Below are 23,754 nucleotides of genomic sequence, written 5' to 3' on the forward strand. Positions count from 1 at the left end.
TGTAAAATGTGAACCATTGTTCAACATGTTCGGCACTGCTGTTCTGATTGTAGCCCATAATGCTCTGCAACAAGGAAAACTAGCAGCTTGTGATCATTGACCATAGACACCTTATTCCTCCTGAACACAAATCAGTGCATTAAACCCTGCGCCTAGTTACAGTCACAAAAATGTTGAGTAATATCTTGCAATTTATCTACAAACAAAATAGGCAAAAGAAATTTTTAATTTTCCCCAAGAAAGGAAGTAATTTATTTTCGGCAAAATAGTTCCTGAGTATGTCAAGATATTATCAGGGAAAATTTTTCAATAGGTTTAAGAGAATAAAAAACATTCCAGTAGAATATTTTATTTATGTACTGTGTTACACAATGTGTTCTCTGCATGTAACACAATAACAAATAATTTGTTATTGGCATAATTTGTACACCTAGCTTATTGCGCAGAGGTGAGAGTAAAATATTCCTTTTCAACACAAAATATGCCATTAAAGCTTTTTAATGCCAAAAAATTATAACTAAAACTGGATGTATCTCATTTGCAATACAACATGTTGAATAAACTTTCTTCATAAACGAAATTCTGAAGTTACTTGTTATCAACAGAATAGTGATGTTACTTGAGAGAAAAGATGGGAAGGGAGACTACATTATGCTATATCCAAGTTCCTGCTTTCTTGTAAATAATGAATGGAAAAAAAGTATGATTACTTACAATGCCAAACCGTTTCATACATTCCACTGTAGCTTTCAGTCAACAGAATCAAATTGCACACTAACAATACTGACCTTGTACTTACATATTAGTTTTAACGTACAGTGCAAAAATAGTTCATCTCAATAATAATAAGATACAGAACTATTAAGCATTCCAATTTAACTATTCCAGTTCTGAGCAATGTCTTAAGGAATACTTTTCCAGCTGTATTAACACATTTCCTTTCAGTTCAAACCAACTCCACTTCCTTAAAAATTAATTTAAAACTATAAAATATTTCCATGTCTTTTCTTTTATTTACAAATAATGCATATGCATGCAATAATCTATATTTACAATTTCACTTTGCAACAGTCTCTTCAATATTCATATACACACATTAGACAAGTGAGATACAAGTTATAACAATGAAGTAAATATAGATCTTTGTAACAAAAAACATATACAACAGTTTCAATCAGGAATACATTACACATGTATTAGCACACAATATAAATACCTGTACAACAGCATTTCAGTATATCTTCTTTTAATAATAAAAAAGCTGTTCACTTTATAAACTACACAACTGGCTTTTTGAGGACTGTCAATGAAGTGTATAAAGTACTTCATGATTTAAGTGCAATCACATCTGCGTTGAGAAAAACCAGCTCTTTGCTATTCACATATTAATGCCTACACTAATTAAGAACTCTTCAGTTGCAATGCACTTTCAGTGTCCACAATGAGGTTAACAATTTGATTTCAAAGCTAACAGAATGAAATTAAACACGTCTTTTCACCTGTTAGGCTGTGTAATCAATACAATTTCTACATAGATTTCTTGTAAATGCGTTCACATATACCAGTGTTCAAGCAAACAAGTGTGGAAACACACACACACACACACACACACACACACACACACACACACACACACTATGTACAAAGTAAGTGGTTTGAATTGGCTTCACATTTTTGTACACAAGACACCATGCAGCAAAACTCTTTCATTTTGCTGTCTCCCTGTGGTAAGTTTGTGCTAGAAATAAGACTTCTGAGGAAAGGTGAAAGCCTTTTTCTGTATCAACATGAAGATTAGCATGGACTATTGCTTACCCATTTAGAAAGTTATTAGTTCCACTAATTTCCAAAGTATACATACACGGACATGGAAACTTGTCTTCACTTTCACTGCAGTTCAATTTACATATCAGCCTTCTGAAACAGATGAAAGACTGCTTCGTGTTGAACCAATATTTGAAAGATCTGGAAGATCATTTGGCAGAGAAATGACAGGTCCATACAGCTGGCACTGTTCTTCAAGCTGCTGTGCAAATTGTTCCTCCAGTCGCTGAAAGCAATCAACACACACTGTGAACATGGCTAATATTTTCAGCATAAATAGGATTGAAGGTATCTGTCCCATTTATAAAGCCTGTATAGTCTCAAATAAAGCATAACTTGTATCAATAAATATTCAGCGAATTGGAAACCCGTAAAAATGGTGTACTATTTAAATGATAGAATAACGTTGTCTCAAATGTTACTAAAATTACTTTTATATTTTCTTAACAACTTTCTCACTGGAAGTTTCTACAAGGTCCAACAAAACGCAAATTCATTAGTGATGACATTTTTTGTTGTGCAAGAGGACTAGCGGAACAGTCACATGCATCGTAAGGCCTTTTATTTTTTTTTCATCTCTGCATACATTTATGTTTTCATGATAAAATATATATCACTTGCTTCTATAAACTTTCAGAATGATAACGTTTTTTCAGGCTAAATACGTTGGTGGTTTTTTCCTCACAGGTTGAAGTAAAAATATTATTTTTCTTCAAAATGTTACTTTTTATTTTATTTATTTTTTGTAGCAGCTCACAAGAATTTTCTTTCAAAAAGAACTCCAGCATACCGTAGACTAAAAATAGAGATGTCCTATTTTTTTCCCGAATTTTCACTAACATTTGCAATTACTGCTAAAAGGCAATGCAATGACCTTGTGTTGCCATTATAGTATGTTCTTTGGGTATACTGATACTAAGATGTTGTCTGATGAATTTTTAGAGGAGACAGAACATAAAATGAAAGAATATTTTGAGCTGAAAGTTGATGGTTCATTAAAAAATGTACCAATCAACATTATTTTATATTTAGGGAGCAAGATTTTTATAACTGATGAAGGCTCTTTGGAACATAATGATTTACTAAACACTTTACCTCAATTACCAACAACAGGATTAATAGTTACTGGCATTACAGGAACAACTGGCAAGTCTATTTAAATGGAATTATAAGTACAATGTAACACTGAAGCTTATACTTTTCAATACCCAATAAATTCTGGCGTTGGCTTAAATGTCCTAGTCCTGTTAGGCATGGACAGGTAGTTGTGGTGACACTGCACGTCTCAATGATCTCTGTCGGGAAAACTTTGCATTATGTTGTGTTTTTCAGGAAAATTACTTGAATGGTAAAAAAAACAACCAAAATTAAAATTTTCTGTTCTAAAAAGATGAGTTACTTCGTATGTCACAAACAGATCTCCAAACTCAGTTATCACAGACACAGTTATTTATCAAAGGAACCAATGATTAACCCTGTTTCCAGTCACTGACCTCTGACTCTTCTCTTACATTTTTTGCCTCCTCTACACTGCAGTTTGGAGAGGTTTTTCCCTCCACTTGTCATGTGCAGAGCTTTCTTTTATTTGTATCTATTTCCAATCTTCAGGAATCTTACAATCCAGCATGCTTGAAATTTAATATGTATGTTTTTCACCCACACATCTGGCAGCCCTGTTCAGGCTATTCCTTACTTTGACAATTAATAAATAGTAACTCATCTTCCTACTTTATTTCATGTTTTATTAAGTAAACCTTAGTCATCACAGGTAGTGACATTTCATCCCCAAAGAACTGCAGTATTTTATTTAGTGGTAAGGATAATAGACCAAGAACACAAAACATCTCTCTAAAGAATTGGCAGTAAGACAGGTCTTACAAACAAATTCATTGATGGAACTTCGTCAGAAATTAGTGCACAAACCTGCATAAAATTCACTACAGACTTTAATATTAAACTAGCATCCATGCAGTTTTAAATTATAATGACTTCATTGTTTGTCAATATTCCACTTTCCACCTCTCCTGAAATCCTTGGAGTTACTCATTCACTCACACCTAGTTGAATGGGCCTGCCGCGGTGGTCTCGCGGTTCTACGGTCGCAGGTTTGAATCCTTCCTCGGGCATGGATGTGTGTAATGTCCTTAGGTTAGTTAGGTTTAAGTAGTTCTAAGTTCTAGGGGACTGATGACCACAGCTGTTTAGTCCCATAGTGCTCGGAACCATTTGAACCTAGTTGAATGGCTCCACTCACTCGTACCTTCGGATTTGATATTCTTAGTATCTGCCCTCTTGCTCAAACCCACTGCCACCCAACCTCCTTTTTCATAATTATAATCTCAAAATTTTTAAAGGTTTTTAAGTTCACAACATTGAGAAAAACACAGTGTATCATTATCCACTTTCACCCCAACATGTTTCAGTCCAGAAATGGTATTTTTTAATTAATGCATCTATCATATGCAATTAAATTTGAAAAAAAAAAAAAAAAAAAAAAAGAAAACCACTGATGTTGCTACAATGCAACTGTTTTTTGCTGAAGGTGGTGACCTGGAATTACTTTACTGCTAAGCAGGCCAGGAATTAAGTACTGTCTTACAAAAACCAAGATGATTTTTTAAGCAAAAACAAACAGAGAGAGAGAACCTTTACTAAAGGCTCTTCCCTGATAAATCACATTTCTAACACTTCATCATTGTAGGGCTTCTTTGTTTTAGTTCCATTTGACAAACTGATGTTCCAAGAAGATTCTAAAAGCACTAACGATCATTCTGAATTTGGTGACAAGCTTTAGTCCATAGCACATCCACGAGCTACACATTTCTTCATTACTTGTCAGAGACCGTTCACTATGAACTTTAAACCACTAATATAACATAAAACAATGACAAGTCCAAGTTGAGACATCAGCAATATTATAATAAGGGCAGACTGCTACTCACTGTAAAGATGACACAGCGAGTTGCAAACAGGCACAATGAAAAGATATTAAACATTTAGCTTTCGGCCAAAGCCTTCTTCAGAAACGAAAACATACACACGTTCATACAAACAAGTGGTGTGTGTGTGTGTGTGTGTGTGTGTGTGTGTGTGTGTGTGTGTGTGTGTGTAACAGTCTTTTCATTTTGCCTGTCTGCAACCCTCTGCCATCTTTATGGTGAGCAGCAATCTATCATTTTCATTATATTGTTCATATTATAGTACCACTAACAAAGGTCCTAAGGTAGTGTAATTAGTACCAACACATTATCAATAGTTTCATATACACACTGACAGAAAAAATGGCAACACCAAAAAATTAATGTAGAGTAATGAAATTTTGGGAATTATTTGTCTAGCTAACATATTTAAGTGATTAACATCACAAAACCAAGATTAAGGTAAGCACGGTATAAGCCATTGCAAATATGAAATGCTGATACATTAATAGCCTGTGTAACTTCCAGAATGTTGATGCAAGCACCCAAACATGCATGTTTTGTGTTGCACAGGTGCCAGATGCCATTTTGTGGGAGTGGAGTTCCATGCCTTTTGCACTTTGTCTATCAGGACACTTATGGTTAACGCTGCTTGTGGATGGCACTGGAGTTGTCATCTGCTGATGTTTCCATATCTGCTCAATTGGAGACCGCTCTGGTGACTCAGCAGGCCAAAACAACATGTCGACACACCATAGAGCATGTTGGGTTAAAACAATGGTATGTGGGCGAATGTTAACCTGACAGAAAACCCCCCTTGGAATGCTGTTCATGAATGGCAGCACAACAGGCTGCAATACCAGACTGGCGCACAGTTTTGCAGTCAGGGTACATGGGATAACAAGAGTATTCCTGCTGCTATACAAAATTGCACCCCAGACCATAACCACAGCTGTAGGTCCAGTGTGCCAAGTAGGTTGTAGGCTCTCAAATGCTTCTTCCTTGCCAACACATGCTCACCATTGGCAATGTGACATAATTAGCTTTCATCAGAACACACAACAGACCTCCACCCTGCTCTCCAATGAGCACTTGCCTGACACCACTGAAGTCGCAAACGGCAGTGATTTGGCGTCAGTGAAATGCGCTTTACAAGGAGTCTGTCTCAGAGCTGTCTTTGAAGTAACAGATTTGTAACAGCTTGTTATGTCATATTGGAGCCAACTGCTGCTTGAATTGCTGCTGCAGATGCATTATGATGTGATAGAGCCATACACCAATTTCAATGGTCTTCCATCTCGATAGTGCCATGTGACCGTCCAAAGTCTGGTCATTTAACAACCATACATTCTCGGGCCACCACTGCTAGCAATCATGTACAGTGGCTCAATTCCCACCAAGTTTTTTCTGCAATATCACAGAAGGAACATTCAGCTTCTCATCGCTCTATTACATGACCACATTCAAACTCAGAGCCGTGTTGATAATGGCATCTTTGTCACTTTAAAGGCGCTATTGACTAACACTAATTCACTACATTCAATCTCATAGGTAACTAATACTCATGACCATTTCAGAGTGTATTTAAAGCAAACCTGATTTACATCCTTATAGTGGCACTACTAGTGTCACTCTTGTGTGGCCAGCATGAAATCTGAACAGACATCATCTTTAGTTGTAAAAAACATGCCAACCAACTTTCATTTTGTTGCACAACTCCTTTTTGGTATTGTGATATTTTTCTCATCAGTATATCTCTATTTAATATTATTCTGCAAAACTCATACTTAAATAAACCATCAGAATCATTTCAGATGTTAAACAATAATTACTTAGCTAAAATTTGAACTTTGGTGTTATTCTCTGCATTTCCTACATTAGGACAGGGTGTATACATGGACAAGGAAATAAAATTCCCGGATTTCCTGGTTGAAAATACACTTTCTCCTGGGGGGAAAATACTGTTTTTCCATGATAAGTGACAGTATACTTTTCCTCGGCACTGTAAAACTTATCAATCCTTTGAATGTTTATAGTTTTATACACCGATGTAGAATTTTCGAGCACTTTAGAAAACTAAACTCAGGGGGGGAGGACACGTCTTTGAAAGGTCTTTAATGTGTCGAGATTGTGATGCGATTTGTAAGCCAGTCATAGCTCATGCTAGCTGATGATAGCATAGTACACATGATGCAGTCAGCCAATACCAAGATCATTCTTAAGAAGTGCAAACACACAAATAAAAAAAGTTAATGGTTTAAATTAATATACATAGTGTTGCTACAAGAAAAACAAAGCTTCCACATATAATGTTGATCCTTTTTACGTGTTACACTTTAATATGCATCACACAAATGTGCCAGTAAAATTTTTAATAACAACGTAAATGTCTGATCTTCTGGGCTCGAAATTCTTCTAGATGGTCGTCCTCAAAGAGTTGATTTTTAAATGAATCAAATGCTCTGTGATTTAATAAATTCATCGTACATTCTCGCACTCAGTTCATCTTGTGTAAAAGGAAATTTACTTTGAAAGTATCGGTTTTCAAACCATCATTAGCAATGTTTTCCCGTGACCTGTTAGAAATAGGTTCATTTCAGCAGTTGCCACAGAGCATCAGGTAACAGACATCAATGCACTTATGCGGATGACGCAGAAAGCCCGCGCATGCTCGTACGTGTAGAACATTAAAAGATCTTGCATTATGTCATAAAAGAAACAAGACATCAGAGGATACTTCAAGAACAAATTTCGTGAACCATACTAAAATGCATAATTCGGCTTGAAGTGCACATTTGTATAACCAGAAGTGGATGCACATTTTCTTGAGTACCAGTACGGTATTATCTCATGTTTTCTTCTTTATTATGGCATAATGCCACATGAGCTAGAATATGGAAAACGTACACTTGAAATGCACAGTTGAAACAAACCAACAGTGTGAAATTAAACACTTCGTTTCAAATAAATTGACTGCCTCAGAGCAAAAGATTAATAAAAGCCTAGTCTCTTTAGCAAACCAACAAAAATAACTTCATTGTTCTGCAAGGCGATTAATGCTCGACTGTCAGAAAGGTGGAATTAAATCCTGAAACTAATAACATATTTTAGCCTTCCGTAATTATGCGAACGTATTTTAATTCATTTGATAGCTCCCGACCACAGAAATCCGTTTTGTTTTCATTTAATGTGAGAGCAATAAATGAAGAGGAAACCTCAAAATCACTAAACGTAAACACAGGTCACGTGGAGACCACCCACCTCAACTCAGACTGCTCTGTGTATCAGCCCCGGAGCTACGATATTTCCGAACGGCGGCAATACTAGATAGTGGCACCCAGCCACACATCTGTAGCCAGAAGCGGGAGAAGGTAGTAGTCATACACGACTCAACTGCGGCATGCGCATGAGCCCGCCCGCAACTGCTCAAACGAATCTAATACAAACAGCTGTCACGTCACACTCATCTGAGGCAATTTGTTGTTAGAAAGCATTGTATTCTTCTTAAAGCCTTTGACACACTTTGCTTTTGGCAGACACTTGTATGAGCACTTTATTTTATTGTTGTATATGGCATATTTCCTTTTTTTTCCTGTCGTTCATCTATTGTTGCTGCAGCATTATTCCGCAGTTGTGGGATACAGTAATATCCTTTGTTAGAGTACTGGTTCTTACCAGTCAAAATCACAAAAATTTAACTGAAAACTAAAACAATGAAAAATTCCCGGAATTCAAAAACAATTCCCGGGTTTTTCCCGGCTTTCCCCGGATGACAAAAATTCCCGGATTTTTCCCGGCTTTCTCCCGGGTGACAAAAATTCCCAGGTTTTTCCCGGAACTCCCGGTTGTCCCAGGTCGTATACACCCTGTAGGCGAACTGTGGACTATAATTAATAGTATTGTACAAATGAGAAATTGTTATCTTTCACCCTTGAACATCAGACATTCTGATAAGGTCCTGACATGACTTTTGTTCATCACCGAGTTATTCTGAAAGGTCACAACTCGGATAGTAACATTCTGCCAACCATAATAGCCAGTTATGCTCTACTGACTACAGTGTCAGCCAGTCAAAACTTGTCACCTACTGTTATAAACTTCAACACTAATCATTTCCTGTGTTGGGAGTGGTCATACTAAGCACCACACATTACTACCCACATTGGGGGGGGGGGGGGGGGAGATGCTAGCAATACTAAGGAATTTGTCAGTCATTACATGAGTAACTTTTTTTCAGCCATCCACAGTGACAAGTTTCATCAAAACTGACCAATGCAGTGGCGGAGGACAAACAGTCTGATAATGTCTTGTGTAATGCTGGAAGGGTCAAATGTGGAGCTCTTTGATGCTTCACTAAAAGCAGTATGCAGAAGGAACCACTGAAGATGTGTGAATTGAAATTGGCCATACTTTGAAGGCTAACACCACAAGGCTACACATCAGTTCATGAAGACACATTTCAAGGTTGAAAAAAAGTTGTACACTGATAGTCTGTGACAAATAAATCCTTAGTAACAAGAGGAACATCATTTCTTTTCTTAACAGACCTCATATTGGCAAAGCTTTAATACCTGTTAGTTTCTTTCCAGTATTCTTCCACGTACCTGGTAAGAACAATTTTCTCCATTTAATCTCTTTTTCAGGAGAGTGGACAGCAGGTAGATAAGGGAAAATGAATAGGGATGTATAATGAGAATAAACGGAAGATGAGGTTAATTCAACCAACACCAACAGATTAAAGAAAATACACCCTTCAGCCTTTTATGTGAATGTTTACACACCATTAATTGATTAAAATGCTCAAAATAATGACAACAAAGGCTCAAAGAATACATATGGTTAGGCAGTGAATCTTCCTATGACCACATTAGTTGCAATACAACAATTTTACACAGGTGTTAAAGAATGACAAATATAATTATTCTGATTAGTTAATTACCAAGTGAATCAGTGTGATCAGCAAAATGTCTGAATCTTTTTCTCCATTGCAAAGAGATACTGAAAACCCCAAAATATGTGTTGGATAACACACAGAAATCAGAGTGAGCACAAGGTTTCCTAATCAATAGCCACCTCTTACCTTTTAATCATCAAGGTGTATTCTGATCAGTGTTACACAAATTTTAAAAAATGTTTTGTAAATGCCTACTAAAAAAATTCATAGTGATTCCATTATACCACTGGAGAGCTCAAAAAACTTAAGAAGTGAACAGTATTGGGTAATTGAATCATCAGAAATCTTTAACATTCGTTTCCCCAAAATAAACTTTGTTCATAGTTCAAATCAGAAACAAATAATTCAATGCAGACTAACACAAAACTATGACCAAATAAGCTAGATGATACTAACTTGCTCCAGAATATTTACAGTATCAAATAGATTAAAATCTTTGGCAGCAATGCAATAATGTTTGGCAAGTCTGAATGAGGTAAGTGATGAAATTTAAAAATGTACCAACAGAGCTTACACTTCAGCACCAGCTATGGTGCTAGACAGTTGTAAAAATCCAGAAGTAACATTGATAAAACTTCTTACATCTCTTTATTTTATCACTCAATAAAGCAAAATAAATGTGAGACAAATTATTGAAAGATAAATAGGTTAATAGGAAGAAAGTAACTGGCACAAAAAATGTCTTGGCTAAGGACTTAAAATGTTCTAAAAATATATTTTTCATCACAAATATGGCACCTACAATATTACACGTTCTATGGAAGCTAACTATGCCAACAGCAAAAATATTGCAGAAAGCATATTTCAACAGGTCTTCCTGTCTACAGTAGCAGACTAATTACATGCTCTTGGCTATGACATATATACAGAGGAAGTGAAAATTGATGAATAATTATTTGACATCACTATGTCAAATGAACACTCACAAACTATGAATCCGAAGAGAGAGAGAGGGGGGGGGGAAAAATATAAATTGCAGAATACAATGGGGTGAAAATTGAATTTTAAGCTCAATAAAGCACATAGAAGAACACAACACCCCCCCCCCCCCCAACACACACAAACAACATGCACATACAAGGCAGTTTAAAAAGCAAAGGATAGAAGACACAAACAAGAAGGGAATTACACCTACATATGAGAAGCGTTAACACACATTGCATGATAAAAAGTGTAATTTGGGTACAATTTGAGATATGTTACTGAACTATATTTTGTGAAGCTGTGGGGTGCTAGCACTTAAAGATCGTAGAGATGCTGATGACGATCTACTAAGCATTGGGAACAAACGTGGAAGCAAAAAAGGGGATGATGGTGCAGACACAGGATCTTTTTGGTCAAATGTTGGTAAGGAAATAGGTGATAAGAGGGTGGTTGTGTTGCTGGTTGCACCGTACTTCAGCTCATGCTCGGCCATCGCATTAGCAAATTCTTGCTCCAGTTTCTATAACATGCAAGTACAAACACAAAACTTCAGTTGGTAATCTCACCACTGAGAAGAAAGAAAGTTCATGCAAGTTTATGTCTGGACAGGATGTTGTAAACTATAGAACATATCTACATTTACTACTTACTAACACTCTACAATCATTTTTACGTAAGTTATTTTGTATTTAGACAGAGCAACTGATACATTAAAAAATTAGTACTAGTACAATAGTTGTCTAGCAAGAGATCCCTCTAGTACAGGTCAACAAGGCAGTCAATATATATAAGACAGAATACATAGCTTAATAATATTTATGAATTTTAGTTTATGTGAATAAGTAAAACTTAGAATAAATATACATGTAAACATGCTTTCAGCAACTGATCACCAGGGCATGCTTTGGTCAATTATTAACAATTTATACAAGAAACATTAAAGGAAGGCAATATCTATTTCCAGATTTAGGACTCAGCTGCCATTCGGATATATTATTTCAATACACTTGCTGATAAGACGTAAGAAGACTCTCTTTAATAAGGAAAACGATTCTTTGATATTTGTATTGATACTGTTTTTGGTACATTTTTCTCTCTTTTGTTGCTTGTTTACTGACTATATTTTATCTCATTACGAATCAACCTAGATTCTGAAGTCCAACTGGAGAAACATTGCGACAGATTGTCTAGCAGTTCACTGAACCATTTACAAGTTAACGTATTGAGTAATATGAAATTGTCACTATAGTTAAAAGTTTAAAATTTTATCTTCTCTTTCTAAGTTCTGTCTGTCTATAAAATATTGTCTTCTTAGGGTGGAAACATACACTATGTCAATAAGCTCCTGTAGATCTTACAAATACGGAAGATGAGTGAAAATGTGAATAAATGACTGAAGGAAAAATGTTAAGTTTCTCAAAATTAAAAAAGCTGAATCTACACTTATGTAACAATATTTTTGTTCAGAATATAACATTCTGTTAAGTGTACTGTTATATTGTACAAGCAAATAACACAGAATACAAAGAGCATCATTTAAATAATGATCATGTGTGAATAATGTGTTTTATTACAAAACTCATAAAATTAAACATTTATCTCCAACATTTTCGCCTCCTTTGTCAACAGACTGTTGTATGTGTGTCTTCCACAGTTCGAAGCAATGTTACGGTTCAGTATCTGCCAACCACAGTGACAAAGCTGCCGCTTTTCAGTGCATTAGATGGCATTTAGTTTCCAGGTTGTAGTGAAATACCTATGTTTCATTAACTACATGAGCATCTTGCAGCAACTGCAAGCTTTCAGTTATAATTTGATGATATCAGTGGATATTTTTTTCTTTAGTTGACAATGCGAGGTAGTGATCACTCAGGTTTTTTCATTGTCACCGATTAATGGGGTGCTTTGGGTGTTCAGCAACGTTCTTATTTCCATTTTATGGACAATATGTCAACACCCAATTCAGTAATCATCTTCAGGTGAGTTGTTCTGTTACGTGAACTCGCTGCTTGGACTCACACCAAGCGTTAGTGTATATGAGTATATGATCATATGAGACACATGAAACACTCTACAACTTCAACAAAAATGCAGTACTCTCAATACCAAAGAATGAAGGAATTAACAGACGCCTCAGCGTCACCAAACCATCAGTTACGTAAAGTACGGTTACAAATATTAACACCAATATAGTAACAATGCCTAATCTCAATTTTGGCACCCAGGGGTACCTATGATGTACTGCACTCAGAAATAGGAGGTTAGGGTTTTATACTGCACACAAATCATTAGTGGTTGGGACAAGCTCAGTTAAACAAAATGAAAAATGAAACCAGCAAATATTTTGGACATGCGTTAAATAGAATGTGTGTATCTAGTGCCACATATTAGTCACTCGTATGTGATATTCGGTGTAGGTTATTTTGCAAAATTTGGTGTCGTTTATTTTGTCAAATTTAATGGTTTTTTTGTCAAACTTTGTAGTATTCTGCCAAATTTCATACTTTTTTGGTAATTTTGTTGCTATTTTTGTTGACATACTGAAGTTTGTTATATGGGAAATTAGTTGACAGTTTAAGATTATACACAAACATTAGCCCTGAGAAGATTAGAAGTCAAAAGACATTTTTAACATTCAGTAACTATCAGCTACACACACTAGTAAACTGCTGTCCTCAGATTTATAAAATTTTTATATGGGAAAATTAAAAATTTTACAATCTTATAAAAACTGCCAATTTCATGTTATTTCACCAAAACTACTAATTTTCATAGTTGTTTTAATGAAATTTTATTTGTCCTATGTGTGACGAAGTACAGCTTTGATGCAATTTTGTTTCTTAGTGTGATTTTTTCTTCCCCACGTTAGAGTGTTTCTAAGAACACCTACAATTTTTGAAAGAAAAAAAAAAACTATGGATTGAAACCTGTTTATTATTGCAAGTTTAATAGAGGTACACATTTCAGTGTAAAACAGCATAGTTCTCAAATGGGTAAAATAACACTTTCCTTTCAGAAAATATTGTGTTGGGAAGAAGTTAGCACCCAATCTAAAAGCATTGCAGCATGATTCTAAGTATTGAAATACACTCTGAAGATAACATTTAGTACTGTAAAGGAGAAATTAGTGTGTGCATTAGCTGATGAATCGGATTGTACATAATGTAGTAAAATAGGAGAGCTGGCATTTTGTTTGCATCACGTCAAACAATGGCCAAATATAATTAGGTTTCCAACACGTACAGCAGTTGAGTTTTAGAACAAGCGGGTAATTGCTCATCAGTTTATGCTATTAATAGGCAACAAGTCGTGGGCTGTGCTTAAATGTAACTTCTAGGTTATGAATGTATTTTACTAACAATACTCCATCTCCAATCACAACATTTACATTTTCTAATTACTATGCAATCCATTTCAGAGCTGTAACTTCATTTATAAGGACTGTATAGACATTATGGTTGTTGCATCTGCTTCAGTTTTGCACCTAACAGTAACAAAATAGCTGTGTGATTGCTAGGAGATGGCCTGGTGTGTCAAAACATTTTCATCTTTTATGTTGATGCTTTACTGTGACTGAAATTTAAGATGTGCAAGGCAACAGAAAAGAACCTTACATATTGTTCACTACTGTAGCTCCCAATTAAAATTTGTTAAGAGTAGTGAAAATGATACCACCCACAAAACTAAATTACAAATACTCCTACTCCCCCTCTCCCTTTATAAACACGTGTCTTCTGTGAAATGTATTCACTGTATACTTGTCATAAACATGACTCGGTGGCTCAGTAGTAAAGTGCAAGACTAGGGATCCGAAGGTCTTGGGGTCGATCCCTGGTTGGTCACTTTCTCTGTCACTTACCATTTCCTTCACCTCTGATGGTGCTAGTTAATAAGAAAATGACAGTTGTACCTCGATTCAGAGATCAAGTCCATGTTAAACTATACATCCCCTATAACTACCTAGCCAAGTCAATTTAGAAGTCACTGCCAATAGGACCATGCTTAGTAGAGCACTGAAGTGTTCAAACCAGCTATCTAGTTGATGACAGCTTTACTTGTCAGAAGTATGAAACAAGGTTTTTTATTTTGTTCCAAGTTATTTATACTTATTTCTGAGCAATTTTTGATAATTATGTCACTTCAGTGGTTTGTGCTGCCTGTGGAACTAATCTACCAGAAACAAGAAAATTAATGGCAACTGCTTTCTAACTTCACAGGTTTTGTGCTGGATCAGCCAACCACAGTGCTAACACAATGGTAAATTAAAATACAAATTGGAAAATGTAGCCTGACAACCAATCAGCAGGAGGAGAACAAGTAAACAACAAGCAGAATTATGGATACCATGATCATGAATGTTATACACATATTCCTGTCTGAAATAGAAAGACTTGAGCATGTACACTTGGTGGCTTGTGCACAGGAACTTAACATATGCATCACTCTGCATTGTTATGAGAACTGTATTGCCTCTGTGTGTAATGTGTGTATGCCTGTTGTGTGCATCAGGTGGAAAGCATCAAAAGGAATTCAGTGGCACCTCGTCCTCCTCTACTTTTCCATTATCACAACAATGGAGTCCCTTCTTGCAAGCCAGAAGAGCATATTAAAATAAATCATACCTGTGCAATGATCAGTATCTGCAAAAACCAGCAGAAATAGCTATCTATAAACAAAGATAAGAATAATATACAAGAGATGCCACAGGACAAAATTTTAATTACCCTCTTTCGTGGTTGCAGTTGACCTTTCCATTCTTTCAGTTCACGACTATGACCTTCTTCCTGTTCTTTCAATTTCATTGTCTCATGCTCCATCAACATTTTACCTGTTCACAGAAAAATATTAACATCTAGATTAATATGACACAAAGACAGTCATTCATTTATTTGAATATTGGTTTCACCCACTGATTTCATAAATAACTGACTGAAATAGTAATTAACAACAATATGTGGTACTAACGTTCGAAATAGATGGTGGCTTACACTAAGTTTACATAATTATGTTCTTACAAATAACACATACATACGCACAAAATAAAGTGTGTGTGTGTGTGTGTGTGTGTGTGTGTGTGTGTGTGTGTGTGTGTGTGTACAAAGCAGAAGAACTGACTGATTTCTGACATAGACTTCACCATGGCCATATACAATGAATAATTTCAGCATTTGCTTGGTTGAGAAAGTACTGCTTTTTTAAGTAACCTTCATAATTGGTGTAATCTTCTTAAAGGTGGAGATCCCAGTTGGGTATAGTGGTTCAATTACGTCACAAGGCAATTAACTTAGCAATCAGTACAATGTGACTGGTCACTTTTTGCACTGGTGTCATTATTACCAAACATGAAGTACAAATGAATAATTGCAATTATGTATTAAGTGTATTTTATGTTGAGTTAACAAGTGCACTAGAACACTACACCCAAAACAGTTTAATGAGCAAAATTCATAACCACAGGCCATTGGCTATAATTTCAGGAGTTCAATTTTGTGTTGTGAACACACACATTCAAGCTATTACTCTCCTTGTTTTTGCCATATATGCAAATGACTATCTCTTGAGTTCAGGCAGTGCCTGCTGTAGGCACTGAAGCTGTGGTGTGTCATTCTACCCTTCTGTTCAGCCTCCAGAAGAACCACAGGAGATATAGTCAAATTGCCATATTGTGAATGTGAGTCCAGCAATGAATCACATGCTTTCCTGTAGCCCTGTGACAAGTATTCTAATCACTATAGCCCATGTGGACTCTCCAGGCATACACACTGCTCACATCTGTGCAGAGGAGGCCTTGCAGTCTACCATTAATATCCTCATAACAACTTGAATTGGCATGTGGCTGTGTCAAGATATCTTGGTCTATAGCTATGAGAATATCCTCTATCACTGCCAGTGCTACTATCCAAGTAGTGCAATAATTCTCTGGAGGAATGATCCAGTCTCTCAAAGGCCCAAAATATGACTTCTCCTCTCCTACCCCAAAGTGTCCAGTCGGCTGAAAGAAGTTAATGTACACTGTCTGAACAAGATGCCTGTTCGCATCTTTACTGTCGCAAGGGCAGATCTCTTTGCAGTACGTGTTGACATTTAAAACTCATTTATAGATAGCATACTTCATTTCACTATCACCATACCATTGTGACAGCAGTGTCCTAACACTTTTGACACCATGCTTGTCCTGGTGTTCCCAACAGCACCTATCTCCCATTTAGGCGAATGTCTACTGGACACCTGAATGCAGTCTAAACATCCATCCTTTGTTCAGGCAATGTTACACAACACCAGTCAGCATCTGCAGGTACTTGGTTGTGTACAAGGAGAGTTTGATTATTCTCTAAGAAAGCTGAGTGAAATTTGTCAATGTTAGTTGCTGTCACAACTGCTGCCAATACTCCAATAAAAACCGGGTGTAGCTTTCAGTTTTCAGATGCCAATGAGAGTTCAATTATCTACATCTATACTTCGTAAGCCATCTTATAGTGTGTGATGGAGGGTCCTTTGTGAACCAGTGTCCTTCCACACTTCTCCTGTTCAAGTTGCTGGTAAGCTTCCGTGAGGAGTTGAATCTCTCTAATTTTATGTTGATCATCTTTCTGTGACATGTGTGTAAGAGGAAGCAACAGATTGGTTGACTCTTCTGGGAACGTACACTCTTAGAACTTTTAACAGTAGACCTTACGACAACCCTTTACACCTCTCTTGCAGTGTCTTCCACTGGGGTTGGCTGCGTATCTCTTTGTTATTTTTGTGCTTACTACATGAACCTATAATGAAACATGCTGCTCTCCATTGGATCTTTTTCCATTTCCTCTATAACCCCTATCTGATAAGTATCCCCTACTGTTTTGAGCAATATTCAAACAGTGATCAAACAAGTATTGTAACCCACATCCTTTGCTAATGTACATTTCCTGAGGATTCTTCCTGTGAATCTCAGTATGGCATCTGTCTTACGATTAATTTTATGCGGTCATTCCACTTCAAATAATTCTGTAAGTGTAATACTATATATTTTATGGAAGTAACTCCTTCCAGTGATTGTTCTGCAATTGTGGAATGATGTAATAAAGGATCTTTCTGTCTATGTTACATCTGTTGTGTTGAGGGTCAGGTGCCATTCCCTGCACCAAGTGTCTATTCTCTGCAGGTCTTTCTGCATTTTGCTACAATTTTCTGGTAATGCTGCTACTTCTCTGTATACAACAGCATCATCCACAAAAAGTCTCATAAAACTTCCAGCATTATCTACTACATCAATTATATACTTGTATACTGTGAAAAGTAATGTCGTGTAAAACTTCCCTGGGACACACCTGAAGCCACCTTACACCTGAAGATCTCTCTCCGTTCATAATGATATACTATGTTCTATTTGCTATAAACTCTTCAATCAAATTCACAGATGGTCTGATGTTCCGTATATTTGTACTTTGTTCATTAGGGATCAGTGGGTAACTATCACAGGACTTCCGAAAATCAAGAAACACAGCATCTACCTAGGCACCTGTATCTACTACTTTTTGGGTCTCGTGGATGAACAGAGCAAGCTGGGTTTCACACAGTCATTGTTTTTGGAACCCAGTTGGTTTACGCAGAGGAGTTTTTTTGTCTCCAAAAATGTCCTAATATGCAAGCATAAAACAATTCCAAAATTCTGGAATAAGCTGATGTCAGAAATATAGGCCTGTAGTTTTGTGCTTCTGTCTGATGACCCTTCTTGAAAACAGAAATGACTGTGCTGTTTTCCAATCATTAGGAAAGTGTCGCTCCTCTCGAGACCAATGACACACTGCTGCTAGATGAGAGGTAAGTCCTTTCACATGTTCTATGTAGAATCATCCTGTCAGGCACAGTCGGCTTTCTTCTGTTGAATGATTTCAGTTGTTTTTCTATCCTTTGGTAATTTATTTTGATATCTGTCATTCTGTCCTCTTCTGAAGATTTAAAGGAGGAACTACAGTGCACACTTCCTCTGTGTAACAGTTTTGGGGTGCTTACTATTTTGGCCTTCACTGTTTTTTCTTGGTTTCAGTGCCATTATCATCATTGGGTGTCTGGACAGATGGTTTTGAAACTTCTTAGGATTTTCTGTCAAGTTAGTATTTTATTCATTTCTTTGATGTCTGCATGATCTGACTCACCAAAAGTAAAATGATTCATAAGCTGGTAACACTACTGCAACAAAGAAAATTTGAAAATGAACTCTGTATGGCATAAATAGTTTGTGGTTAAGTTACACGAAAGTTACTGATTTTACAACATTATTTTGCATATGTGCCGCCTCATATTGCTAAAAATCAGTTATTATTAAGCAACACTGTCTTTTTTGCAGAGTCCTTGCGAAGAAATTGCTGGTTCATGATAGATTTTGAGCCATATTATCCAATGACCTATGCATTTCCAGTGCTTCCAGGATTACCATACCAAAACTAATTACATTTGAATTATATAAGATACTCTCAGTCACATGTACAGTGAGACCCCACGTTTTATGTTTTCATGTGGTCCAGACTTAAAAAACGCAAAACTGAGGAAACAGAATCGGGGAAAATGTTAGAACTACCCAAAATACTAGCAAAAATAGATGTAATTGCATACAGGATTAAAAATCGCAATCCTCTACAATACTTTGCATAATATCTCTCTACGTGTATGATATTAAACGTACAATACAATGTTTATACAGTAACTCGTGATAACGAATTTCATCAGTTCTTAAAAAATCACAATGTGTAACAGCAAGTAAAAACTCATGAAAAAATTGAAACTGGTCTCTGAGTACAAGGTAATCGAGCTATTTTGCTACATGCTATAACCACAAATTGTATGTTCAAAACAAGCATTTTTGAGAGATGATCCTTTGTGCTCACCCAGAAAATAGCAAAAATTGATGAACAAGTTGAATTAAACAAAAACATCACAGTGGCTTAAGTGGCCAAACCATAAGCATATCTGCTTAAAGACAAACTTTATCACCATTGCTGTTATTGTTTAATGCTTTTCTTACCAGCCGCACTTCATATGCTCACCACCATGACAGAAACAGAGACATGAAAAAAATGAGTTTATTTCCCCAGTTGGTGTTACAAGCTTATTAGAAGTTACCTCACTGAATTTCTGTACACTGTGTAAAATATAAATTTGAAAGATAGCTCAGCTGCTACTTTCACTTCATGGCCTCTATCACTGCTGCCAATCTTTATGACCTACAGTGTGTAGTGTGTGAGTGGTGCAAAGTATGTAACGGGAGTAGTGTGTGTACTTGTTGCAACTGTATTGTGTCAGATTTGAACACAAAGGTTCTTAAAATGTGCTATCACAAAATCCTTGTTCTATTTCCATGTGACATCTCTGTCATAGCATATCATCTGCATGCAAAGTATATTTTCGGCACTTCACAAAATGCTTTCACCCCCACTTGCACTCCCATCGTTGAAGGGCCACTCCCTGTCTCCACACATCCAGTGTGTGGTGTGGTGTGGTGGCTGCCCGGCTATTGGTTGACTTATTATGACCAAGTATATTCTTTGAGAGTTGTGTTTGACAACTGATATCGGAAATACAAGCACAAAGATGAGACTGTATTACAAGTGGCAGAAGAAAAGCTAGTGGCTGGGGCCCCTTTGTCAAGATTTTGCTCATTCCGGAACACTTCACGTCAACTGTCTTGTTTTCCCATTACTGCTACGATGTACCAGTAGCTGTATCATAATTGTGCGGTGGAGCTAAACGCTGCAAGCTTTGTTGGCAACACTGATCGTGGATTATGTCAGCATTTCCTCTCTCAGGTCTCCCCTATCCACAACAGCCTAAATTATTCCCCCACCACTCGTGATCTGTCTTTTTTGCCACTTATAACTCATTCAGTCACATCAAATTTCAAATAGGAAGGAAACAGGACGATGTCCAAGTACGAACTTCCAATCATGGCAAACCTTACTAGGAAGAAATGTAAAACCGGGGAATTTTTAGCATTGATCTTATGGATTTTTCACAGGGGTTATGAATTTATGGAGTAGAATGCAAGAAACGTAAAATTGGAGAATGTAAAACTTTTTTTCACAATTTTCATGTGTTTCTTATTCTAATTATATTGTCAATATGAATTGGGTATTATAAAATAAACTTATATTCCTATAATGTAAAGTGGAATCTCATTAGTGCCTCTCTCATTACTGCATTTTCCTGCAAAGTGCATCCAGTTTTGGAAGTCTCGGTCCTAATTGTGTAAAGCATATGTTACAATGACTCATTTATTTATACATTCTTGCCCACTGTTTAGCATGTTTAAATTTGGAGGATAGGTGATGTTTGGCTCATGACTTTTGCCACCAAGAGTTCTGGTAGTAGGACGTTTACGTCCATGGAGTGAGGAAATATGCAAGTAAACAGTGCTGTTCAGTGCCAAAACTTTTCGCCTTCTACCATCAAGTACAGATTCGAAGCAGGGAAGAAATTGAGCCAAACAATAAATCGAATATTTATCAGAGTGTAACTCAGTCTCTGATGTTCTGTGTGTTTATCATTTAACTGACTCTCTGTCCATGTTTATTTATTTATTTTGATGTCAAATGGGTTTACTGATACATCTTGGAGAAAAAGACAGTGAGACAGTTAACACATGAAGAAAAGTGGCCAAAAATTCACACATGAAGCCTGTTTAATATTACATGAGAATTGAACATTCCTCCATCAGCATTAAATGCAACAGTGAGCTAATGAAAAAATAATTAAAGCAGCATGTTTGGAAGGAGGAAATGGCAAAAGAAACAGAGCGTGCAACAGTTAGTTTCCACAACTGGAAAACATACTACCGAAGCATATAAAACCAGCTCATGCTTTGAAGATTTCAATTGATGGTACTGTGATTTGTGCTACAGCAACGTATTTAGCACGAAAAATGGGACTCTCGGATTTCAAAAGCAGCCAATGGTTGGAGCAAAAGGTTCAAGAAACATCATCATTTACTGTATAAATATGCTCAAAGTGAGGCCGGAAATATATACATTGACACCATTCAGTCACAGAAAAATACTCTTTCATCAATCATAAAAGATGCAGGCCCAATGATTTTTATTTTTTAATGGACATGAAAGCAGCTTATTTTTTCCACCTTAGGGCTGAAAAACTCTGAGTTTAGAGGAGAAATCCCACAGCAGAAAATTTAACAAAGAGAGGTTAACTGCCTTATTATGTTGTAATGAAAGTGAAACAGAAAAGGTAGTGCCACTAACAACTGGAAAGGCGAAATATTCACAAAATGTGCAGACATATCCTTGTAAAAATATGCCTAATATGAAGACATGGGTAACAACAACTATGTTCAAACAATTCATGTGCATCTGGGATTCAAGGCTAGTTTGTTAGAAACAGGAAAATCATCCTGTTTACCAATCAGTAAGCAGCACCCCACCCCCTCCCTCCCCCACCAAGATAAGTCATATCTATGTAATATAAATGTAATTTTTGTCCCTTGCAAACTGTACAATCCACCTTCAGCAACTTGACCAAGGCATTATAAAAATGGTTTCCTTCAAGTTAATTCAAAGAAGGTTGGCTTTCATTAAATACTTACAGAGAGCACCATTAAATACTTACAGAGAGCATCACACCAGAAAACAAAGGAACTGCAAGTAGGCATTGGCAGCAAATAATGGTGCAAGAAGAAAACACCTTAGTTTCAAAACATATACTGAATGTGACAAAGGCTGTCTGTCAGCCCACAACTATTGCTGAAGCCTTCTGGGAACAGATGGCAGAGAAACAAGAAGAAAATGAAGACGAGGATGACCCAGAACCTTTGCCAGTTCCTACAATATCAAAAGCTATTGAAGCACTGGGCACAGTTAAGCATTATGTTTTGAGTTTTGAAGTCGATGAAGAAATGATAAACATACGAACGAAAATGGACAATATAATATTACAATTAAGCCAAATGAAACAGCCAACTATTTCTATGCTTCTTCAATCTCTGGAGACATGACTACCTACTATATCTTATTGTATTATAGTGTAGTTCAGCTAAGACGTATGATAAACCAGTTAGCTTGCTGAAATGACAACCCCAACCCTATTCAATTACCTATTCACTAACAGAGAAGCGCTGAATGAGTAGAGTTTCATGAATGAATATAAAAACCTATCCGGTTTGTATTTTGGATGCTAGAGGCTGCATTCCTTCTGGCTGATGGAAGAAATGTACTTGCCTGGCATATTGGACTAGCCAGTATCACTGTATTCAAGAAGTATTTGCTTCTTGCATACTAACACACAATTCTGAGAGTTTCTGGGTGTGATATTCCAAATGCTTTCTTGAAATGCGCACTTCAAATTATAATTTATAGCGACAGCATGTGAGAAAGTATGGTGTACAGAGATAACATATTACCCCAAACTGCCAAATATGGTACCCTTAATTCTGCATTTCCAATGATGAAAAAAATCAAATTGTTACCAAAGTATATATACTTTAGTAATACATTTTCCTGCTTTCAATCTTTGTCCCTTCAAAAATGTGCTAACAAGATGCCACTATACTTACTTTTCTCTTTTAAATAGTGCTAGAATCTTTTCCTGCCACATGCACGTGTTTTCCAATGTTATTTGAAACTAACTCAAATTATGCTTGTTCACAACCATATACCAGGTGTGAAGAGGCAAGCGTTGAATGTGCTGGACATTTATTAGCCTGTTTACTCCTTTCAGCCAAACAAATCCTGCAGGCTGATCAAAATTAGTCTTGTCCTTCAAAGTATTGCACTGTAAGCACACTTCACAATATAGAATCTCATTAATATAAAAGCTTTTCTGCTTTAAATGCCTTTTCTGCCCAATTCTGTTCTTTTTCCAAACTGTTACTAAAATATAGTTTCTGAACATATTAGTCATCCAAACAATGGTCCATACTTCATATTAACTGTTATAATACTTTTCAGGTCTGTATATCCAATGCACATTTTTACATTTTACAAAGAACATAACGAAAAACATAGGTGACGTTACTTGGAATTATGTTATTGTTTTGTTATGTGAAAATACTACTAAAGTTTCATTTTGTTCTTGTTACTTCATAAAATAAATAGTTTTCTAGAGGCATCAACTATTATTTTTACATCAAAAAATCATGCAAAACAGATA

At 36.3% G+C, this 23,754-nt stretch overlaps 1 protein-coding gene across 4 annotated transcripts in view; it reads right to left on the minus strand.

The window, feature by feature from the left end:
- Positions 1–333: 333 nt before the first annotated feature.
- The window catches only part of LOC126356322 (serine/threonine-protein kinase 10), a 171,633-nt gene continuing 148,212 nt past the window's right edge, over positions 334–23,754 (minus strand). For 3 of the 4 annotated variants that reach the window (XM_050007296.1, XM_050007305.1, XM_050007321.1), the window contains 2 exons: positions 15,345–15,448; positions 9,716–11,140 (listed from right to left, as the gene is read on the minus strand). In XM_050007296.1, the coding sequence (XP_049863253.1) occupies positions 10,904–11,140; positions 15,345–15,448 (341 nt within the window). In that variant the 3' untranslated portion in view covers positions 9,716–10,903. Of the gene's footprint in view, positions 2,051–9,715; positions 11,141–15,344; positions 15,449–23,754 lie in introns of those variants that run through there. The other variant, XM_050007313.1, reaches the window with a different exon arrangement.

The sequence above is a fragment of the Schistocerca gregaria genome, chromosome 1 (genome assembly GCF_023897955.1).
Source record: "Schistocerca gregaria isolate iqSchGreg1 chromosome 1, iqSchGreg1.2, whole genome shotgun sequence".
In the NCBI taxonomy this organism is placed as follows: Eukaryota; Metazoa; Arthropoda; class Insecta; order Orthoptera; family Acrididae; genus Schistocerca; species Schistocerca gregaria.